This window comes from Oncorhynchus keta, chromosome 6, assembly GCF_023373465.1.
Source record: "Oncorhynchus keta strain PuntledgeMale-10-30-2019 chromosome 6, Oket_V2, whole genome shotgun sequence".
In the NCBI taxonomy this organism is placed as follows: Eukaryota; Metazoa; Chordata; class Actinopteri; order Salmoniformes; family Salmonidae; genus Oncorhynchus; species Oncorhynchus keta.
This window is the reverse complement of record NC_068426.1, coordinates 14,938,393-14,947,799: the sequence shown is the minus strand read 5'-3', so window position 1 is coordinate 14,947,799 and position 9,407 is coordinate 14,938,393. Positions and strand designations below refer to the sequence as shown.

Genomic DNA, 9,407 nt, shown 5'->3' with positions numbered 1-9,407 from the left:
TTAAAGATATCCATAAAAAGTGTTGTTTAAAGTTTGCCACAAGCCACCTGGGAGACACACCAAACATGTGGAAGAAGGTGCTCTGGTCAGATGAAACCAAAATTGAACTTTTTGGCAACAATGCAAAACGTTATGTTTGACGTAAAAGCAATACAGCTCATCACCCTGAACACACCATCCCCACTGTCAAACATGGTGGTGGCAGCATCATGGTTTGGACCTGTTTTTCTTCAGCAGGGACAGGGAAGATGGTTAAAATTGATGGGAAGATGGATGGAGCCAAATACAGGACCATTCTGGAAGAAAACCTGATGGAGTCTGCAAAAGACCTGAGACTGGGATGGAGATTTGTCTTCCAACAAGACAATGATCCAAAACATAAAGCAAAATCTACAATGGAATGGTTCAAAAATAAACATATCCAGGTGTTAGAATGGCCAAGTCAAAGTCCAGACCTGAATCCAATCGAGAATCTGTGGAAAGAACTGAAAACTGCTGTTCACAAATGCTCTCCATCCAACCTCACTGAGCTCGGGCTGTTTTGCAAGGAGGATTGGGAAAAAATTTCAGTCTCTCGATGTGCAAAACTGATAGAGACATACCCCAAGCGACTTACAGCTGTAATCGCAGCAAAAGGTGGCGCTACAAAGTATTAACTTAAGGGGGCTGAATAATTTTGCACGCCCAATTTTTCACTTTTTAATTTGTTAAAAAAGTTTGAAATATCCAATAAATGTCGTTCCACTTCATGATTGTGTCCCACTTGTTGTTGATTCTTCACAAAGAAATACAGTTTTATATATTTATGTTTGAAGCCTGAAATGTGGCAAAAGGTCGCAAAGTTCAAGGGGGTCGAATACTTTCGCAAGGCACTGTATATTTTATTTGAAGTTATATTCTGATATTGTGATATCTGTTACATTGGTGTCTTGAAAATTATATGAATTTTGGGTCTTGTGAGCCCCACTGCTGAGTATTTGTGCATATGGCGGGTGTTGTTTAAATGTCACTGCACACTGACGTCTAGAAAATTAGGCTATTAGAAAATTGGACTTGTGTAAGGCCTGCAGCTATACTCAAGTATGTGGCATACTGCAGTGATGTCTAAAATGCTTTGAATTAATAGCACCTTGGAGAGTGCTCTCCGTTTTACCCCCACAGACAGCAGGCTGCCACGTTGTTTGACACTTTTTTTCTAAATCTGTTCCGGTACTTCAGCGCCCCCGGATATATCACATAACCCTCCAGAGACCAGTTTGCACCCTGAGTAGGGGTAGATCAAACCAGTCCTATGGATTAGATAGCACTATCCCCCAGTCCCATGGATCCCAGCACAGCGGCCTACAGGCTCCACCATCATCCGCTACCTCGCTACCTTACCACCTGGTCCGACCCAGGGGCTGTAGTAAAGGTCAGAAAGTCAAGCCTACATACAGTATACTGGACAGACCCACAACTTCAATGGTATTCTAGAACCCAGTCGGCCCCTGACCTCCGTTGGGCACTACCACCTCGGCCCTATCAGTCTCCAGGTCAGCCCTACCCCGGATTAGCCCTACCAGTCTCCGGCTCAGCCCTACCCCAGCTCAGCTCTATCAGCTTCCAGCCATACCAGGCTCCAGCCCCCTGCTCAGTCCAGCAGAACATGGCCCAGCTATACCAGGCTCTAGCCCCCTGCTCGGTCCTAGCAGCACATGGCCCAGCCATACCAGGCTCTAGCCCCCTGCTCAGTCCTAGCAGCACATGACCCAGCTATACCAGGCTCCAGCCCACGCCCCAGTTCAGCCCCATCAGCCTCTGACCCAGCCATGCCAGGCTCTAGCCCAGGCCCCAGCTCAGCCCAACCTTACCTGACCCCAGCTCAGCTCCCAGCCCAACCTTACCTGACCCCAGCTCAGCTCCCAGCCCAACCTTATTTAGCACCAAGCCCAGTGGCTCCAACTTAGCAACCAAAGTCCAACAACCAGCTCAGCATTACCAGGCTCCCTATGCCTACCCTGAGCAGCCAGCCAGCTACAACCATCCCCAGCCAAGATGGGATGGATACCAGACACCTAGTGATGAACCCAACGTGCCACCCCTCCAGAGTGTTCCCCCTGTACTTCCACTGGTCATTGGACCAAACCCCCAGAGCGTTCCCTCTACACTGACCAGCGTGTCATGCCCCCTGAACACTCCCTGTACAGTGGCCTTCGCCGCCGCTGCCTCCAGCTCATACGCCCGGACCCCCAAATCCAGACGGCCATCTTGGCCTCCCAAAGCCCACCGGCCATCCCAGCCCCCAGAAGGCCATCCCGGCCCCCAGAAGGCCATCCCGGCCCCCTCGAACCCGGACGGCCAGACATTTCTCATCATTTGAAGCCTACAAAAGACCAACAAGACTGTTTCAATAAAAGGTCAAAAGGGTACCCTCCCCTTATGTTCTTGCAGACATTTATTTATTTTTGATTGAACCCTTTTGGTACCAGATAAGTTGACTGAGAACACATTCTCATTTACAACAACAACCTGGGGATTAGTTACAGGGGAGAGGTGTCACACCCTGACCATAGCTTTGTATGTTTCTATGTTTTGTTTGGTCAGGGTGTGATCTGAGTGGGCATTCTATGTTACATGTCTAGTTTGTCTATTTCTATGTTTGGCCTGATATGGTTCTCAATCAGAGGCAGGTGCTAGTCATTGTCTCTGATTGGGAACCATATTTTGGTAGCCTGTTTGGTGTTGGGTTTTGTGGGTGATTGTTCCTGTCTCTGTGTTTGTTGCACCAGATAGGACTGTTTCGGTTTTCCACGTGTTTTGTATAATGTTCATGTTTAGTTGTCTTATTAAAAAACATGAACTTCAACAACGCTGCGTTTTGGTCCGCCTCTCCTTCAACTCAAGAAAACCGTTACAAGAGGATTCTACTCAGACTTTAAGCTATTTTTCACACGAGAAACCCTTATTGTGTCAAAGTATGTTTGGTCCCCAGAAGTATAGTTAAACATGTCCACACACACGAGAGAGTCTTGTTCTGCTCTCACACTTTCACTTTCCACTTCTTAGAAATCACTGCTGGATTTGACTGAGTTATTGTAACAGTGAGTTCAATACTGAGTCATAAGTGAAATTGTCACAGGGGATTGGGGGGGACAGCCCCAAGAGAGTCTGTTGCTCCCACACTTTCACTTTCTACTTAAAATAACTGCTGGGTTTTACAGAGTTATTATAAGAGTCCAAGTTGCAGACTACAAGTGTGTTGATAGAATAGGGCTAGAGGATGGACACATGTTGGTTAGGTGGGTTTGGAGGAGTGGGAAGGGATGTTGGGGGCCCACTTTTTTGTTTCTTTTTCCCATTTATACTGTACAAGTAGAGGTATGTTAGCTAAACCGTTTAGTACCCAGCCTATCCATTTCCTGTCCCCTCCTCTGATAAAACCATGAACTCTAATTGGTTGGTTCGACTTCATGGGTTAATAATAACAGAGAAGTTTAACTATAAATGTTTGCGCAGCAACAGCAGGACATCACATCCACTTCAATATTCCAATCCTGAGAACAGCTGCAGACTGAGCAGAAAGGTAATTATCAAACAAACCTACTCTGAACAAACTTTTAGTGTCACCACACTTACACTATGTGAAGAAGTATTTGTGAGGTTGGGGTTGTAAAAAAAAGAAGAAAATGATGACTGTGTACACTGAGTATACAGGAAGGAACACCTTCCTAATATTGAGTTGTATCTAGGGCTGTGGCGGTCATTACATTTTGTCAGACGGTTATTGTCATGCAAAAGGCTGCCGGTCTCACGGTAATGTACCTTTACCGTAAACACATTGAGCATCTCCAGGTCTCTATGCATACAGCCAATGATGTGCATCTTTGGAACATCTACATTTTAAAACGTTGAATAAATTCATTTAATATACACCATCAAAAGACATTCATTATTTATTTTAGTCAGGTCTAAATAAACATTATGATGTGAAGAAAATGTATTTCAGAAGAACAGAATGAGTTGGCCTACTGTATGTTATCTTTTATCAATGTTTATTATGAGTATTTCTGTAAATTGATGTGGCTCTCTGCAAAATCACCGGATGTTTTGGAAGAAAAACATTACTGAACGTAAAGCGCCAATATAAACTGATATTTTTGGATATAAATATGCACTTTATCGTTGAAAAACTACAAACCTTAGATTTCCCACTTCCTGGTTGGATTTTGTCTCAGGTTTTTGCCTGCTATATGAGTTATGTTATACTCATAGACATCATTCAAACAGTTTTATAAAATTCAGAGTGTTTTATATCCAAATGTACTCATTATATGCATATTCTAGCCTTTACGGCTGAGTAGCAGGCAGCTTAATCTGGGCACGTTTTTCATCCAAGCTACCCAATACTGCCCCCAACCCCAACCATGTTGATCTCATAGACTGGCCATTCTTTTATCCATAATGTCATTCTATTACTTTTGTTGCTGTTACATATCCATCTCTCTCTCTCTCTCTCTCTCTCTCTCTCTCTCTCTCTCTCTCTCTCTCTCTCTCTCTCTCCTCTCAATCTCTCTCCTGTGCCCACATCTGTCTTGTGTTTTTTCTAGTCATCACTGCCATTGAAGAGATGAAAAGGAGCGAGGAAACAAGTATACCTGTAAAGGCATCCATTGAGACGATGTATGACCACGAGGTAGACAGGGAAGGAGAGTGGCACGGGGAGGCAGGAGTGTATAAGGGTGAATTAGACATCGGTGGCGTGAGGTCGGTGACCAAGTTGGCCAACATGGGTGTTGGTGGTATGGCATCGAAGAAAAAAGGAGTTAGTGGGCACCTTGACTACGAATTGGGAAAGACTCAATTAGACCTCGGTGGCGAGTTGAAGGTGGAGGGCAGGTTGCCCAGCGCCGGTGTTGCTGCTGGGATAACTAATGAAGGAGTTAAAGCCATGGCCACAGCTGAGCTCGTAGGTGCCTCTGTGTCCCACGGGAAGGCGACAGCCACAGTGCGTCTGGCAGCTGATACAGGCTTTGGAGTAGGCAAGGATGGGATCGAGGCACAATTTCTGGGTACAGGATTCTCTATTGGGAAGAAAACATCCATTTCTCTGTTTGGTTCCAAGTTTGAGTGGGACTTCAGCAAGTGACACACCTCCACTCAGAGCCCAGAGGTCCACTTCTGTGGAGATGTATTAATTCCCCCTGTTTAGTTCTCTTATAGCCTACAGATAAGGCTTCAGGGCCACAGATGTGCTTGGCTTCTTTTAAACTTAATGAAAACATCTTGATGTATTGTTCTTAATCAATGGACTGTATTTACAATATATTCTTATCAACTGTATTGGTGACTGTTATTTTTATGCACGCACGCACACACACACAAACGCACACACACGCACACACACGCACACACATGCACAAAGGTATAAGTCACAGAAGCCTTGTCTCCTTCACAGCACAATTATCAGCCTCCAGTGGTCAACCTGAGCTACCACATTAGAGGACACTTGGCTTGCCTACAGAAACGTGTGTATGAGAGATGAGGGGACAATTAATAACATTAATACAATATAGTAATATGAGATATTTATCTTAATAAATCCACATAAACAGATTCAGTTACTATTAAAATAAATACTTAATACATTCACTTTTAAATGGTTACTGCTAGTATATGACTAAAATAAATACTTGTGTTACATCACCTATATAACTAACCACATAAATCTAGTCTGTATATATGATGAAAAGTATATAGATACAAACTCTCTGCATGTTTACTCATGATTACAAAGTATATATTAGTGATTCACAAACCTTTTCCCTCATGCCCCCATTTCATCACAAGCACTGTCCATGACACAAACTTTTCACACCACTCTTGTTGACGTTTTAAAGCTTATTTCCTGCAATTCTACACATTTAGCCATTTATTATATGTGTATGTGTGTATGTATATGTGTGTATTACATGGTTAACTGAGTGTCTCAAACATTACAACAAAATCAATGGGCTACAAAAGCTAGCTAATTAAATATGGGCTAGTTGATCGGTTATAAATATCTCTCTAAGGTTAACAATGACTAACATGACAAGAGATAAACAACTGATTCACTACCCAATTTCGAAATTGCACCTTGTGCTACTATTACAATGTTCAAGAGTAAATTGAAAACCTGGCTGCAGGTCAAACTCATAAAAAAACACACCCTCGTCCACTTACCCTTTCCTTATGCCCTTGGGGGAATCCCTAAAACCATCACCAATCCCCATCCTCATCAGCCCAGTTAAATAAAGGTTAAATAAAAATAAACATTTAAAAATGTAAATCTTGGAAGGCGGTCCAAATGATTAGACAAGCAATGGACGTTTGCAACGTAAGGCTCTCAGCCCTTGTTTTTAGTCGAGTTTGCAAGTGTACAATTATGTTCACTCAGGGGCCTGAACCTCCCCATAATTCAATTTGCAATGATTGTACATCCGCTAAGAAAGTCCTCCAAAACTTAGAAACGACATCAAGCAACATCAAGCCCTGAAGCAAGCTTCCAGAAAATTGGAACGGAAAAGACGCACCACCAAACTGGAAGTTTTCCAATTGGCTGGGTAAGACAGTACTGCGCAATATCAACTGCTGCACGATCATCCTACTTTTCCAACCTAATTGAGGAGAATAAAAACTATCCAAAATGTATTTTTCATACTGTCGCAAAGCTAACTAAAATGCAGCATTCCCCAAGAGAGGATGGACTTCACTTCAGCAGTGATGAATTTATGAACGTGTTTGATGAAAAGATAATGGTCATTAGAAACCTTTTTGAATCTGTGTATTTCTCCATAACTCAGGTGTCCCGAGTCTGCACAGAACTGCCAGGACCTAAGATCAATGGAGACACAAGTTTTTATAATCCTGTATCTCTCGATGCATTCACGAAAATAGTCATGACCTCTAAACGTTCCAGCTGCCTACTGGACCCTATTCCAACTAAATTACTGAAAGAGCTACTTCCTGTGCTCCGCACTCCTATGTTGAACATAATAATTGTTCAATAAAACAAGAAGAAAAAAAACTTAATGGATTTGTAAAAATTAATTCAGCCTCATTTACTCAAACACACATGGGAATCAGAAAACACACAAAACTAAAAAAGTGCAAAAAATACAATTTTAAAATTCAATTTAGAACATTTTTGACATGTGTTTTTATGGATTTTTTTGTTGTTATTCTGTCTCTCACTGTTCAAATAAACCTATTATTAAAATTATAGACTGATAATTTCTTTGTCAGCAAAATTACAAAATCAGCAGGGGATCAAATACTTTTTTCCCTCACTGTCAACTATAACAGCCAGAAACACATTGAACTATGTTAATACTATCAAGGTAAATTACATACTAGTAAGATTGTTGCTTGAATGCAGGGCTAGGCATATATAGATTAGACAACGGAGATGCTCAACATCCTGGTAATTCTGGAGTTTTGGACTATTGTCTTTATTTCTCTTTATCATTGACTAACGGAAGATAAGCTACCTAAATGTGACTTATCGGCTAGTACAGAGTCCAGATATGTTTTTGAGTTATGTTTTTAGCCCAAAACCTTGTATTTAAGCAAAACAACAGCTGAAGATTGGCAACGCCTTCAGCTTGACTGGCTGTAATTTCAATGCTAGCGTTAACCGCGCTAGCTCGTGATTAGCATGAAGACACTGAAAAGCTCACATAAAGCAAATTTGGCTAGTGACAACCTTGTAAAACACTTGCTAACATCTACGTCATCTTTCGAACAGAGTCGCTAGCTGTCATATTTGACTGCAGTGTCTGTGTGGGTGTACCAGGAAAGAAGTTAGGTCCCCATGATATCGAAACTTCTTACCATCTCCACTGCAGCCCAGTCAATATCGATTTTAAAAACTGGAACAATAGATATCATGTAGCAAACATGTCACTGGATCAACTCGTTTGCCTATTGTCCCAACAAATTGCAATTATACATTTTTACATGCATTTTCTATTATAGCTCTGCTTTCAACGCCATCCTGACTCACAAACTGGTTAGCAGACTCAGGGCTCTGGGTGTAAATCCTGTAATAACAAATTCGATTTTTTACATTATCACAAGAATGTGTATCCCCAGAATGGACCGGACACTACCATGGTACACCTGATCACCAGTGGTCATGAGTACATGAATGAGCTGTGGGACCTGACATAATGGTGATAGGACAACAGGCTCAGCGTAAGCAAAACAAAGTAGATGGTGATAATTGACCATTCTCCCATCTACTGTACATTGACATGGAGATTATCAGCAGCTTTAAGCTCCTGGGCACCCTGATATCCTTTTCTGCCCTCAGTCACTTCACTCAAAAAGTCCCACTCGTGCTTCTCCACTACCCTCAAACTTGCTGCCCCATGGCCTATGTACCAACTACAGTGTCTGTTTTTATTGCCATAAGAAATGTCCATATTTACTGTAAGATGTATTTAAGGTAACATTGCACATATTGTAACATAGTCCCTTGACATACATGACTTAACTACTTTGTATAATGCTCAGTTTACCCACTCTAAGAAATCGTACATTTATTTAAATATTGAAACTGCGTTATGTATTACTGTGTCCAATTGATTCTGGTTGGTTGTAATGTTTTTGAAAACTTTCACTACACAACTTTTTTTTGCTGATGGACAATCCTGTCGGAAACTTTCATAATATTAATTATTTTGGGACATATCAATTAATATTCCAATCAAATCAAAGTGTATTTGTCACGTGCGCTGAATACAACAGGTGTAGTGAAATGCTTACTTACAGGCTCTAACCAATGGTGCGAAAAAAAGGTATGTGTGTGTGTGTGTGTGTGTAGGTAAGTAAAGAAATAAAACAACAGTAAAAAAAAACATTTGAAAAAAAGAGTAGCAAGGCTATATACAGACACCTGTTAGTCAGGCTTATTGAGGTAGTATGTACATGTAGGTATTGTTAAAGTGACTATGCATATATGATGAACAGAGAGTAGCAGAAGCGTAAAAAGAGGGGTTGGCGGGTGGTGGGACACAATGCAGATAGCCCGGTTAGCCAATGTGCGGAGCACTGGTTGGTAGGGCCAATTTAGGTAGTATGTACATGAATGTATAGTTAAAGTTACTATGCATATAAGATAAACAGAGAGTAGCAGCAGCGTAAAAGAGGGTTTGGGGGGGGGCACACAATGCAAATAGTCCAGGTAACCATTTTGTTACCTGTTCAGGAGTCTAATGGCTTGGGGGTAAAAACTGTTGAGAAGCCTTTTTGTCCCAGACTTGGCACTCCGGTACCACTTGCCATGCGGTAATAGAGAGAACCGTCTATGACTGGGGTGGCTGGGGTCTTTGACAATTTTTAGATCTTTCCTCTGACACCATCTGGTCTATAGGTCCTGGATGGCA

General features: G+C 42.0%; 1 protein-coding gene across 1 annotated transcript; it reads left to right on the top strand.

Annotated features, from left to right (window-relative positions):
• Positions 1–3,401: 3,401 nt before the first annotated feature.
• On the top strand, positions 3,402–5,319 carry LOC118385635 (uncharacterized). The gene is made up of 2 exons (XM_035772856.2): positions 3,402–3,562; positions 4,587–5,319. The coding sequence occupies exon 2, from the start codon at positions 4,607–4,609 to the stop codon at positions 5,123–5,125; it is 519 nt and encodes a 172-aa protein (XP_035628749.1). The 5' UTR covers positions 3,402–3,562; positions 4,587–4,606; the 3' UTR covers positions 5,126–5,319.
• The last annotated feature ends 4,088 nt before the right edge of the window (positions 5,320–9,407 follow it).

Excerpts from the sequence above, each read along its gene's own strand:
- LOC118385635 (XM_035772856.2), top strand. The coding sequence starts at position 4,607 with ATGAAAAGGAGCGAGGAAACAAGTATACCTGTAAAGGCATCCATTGAG.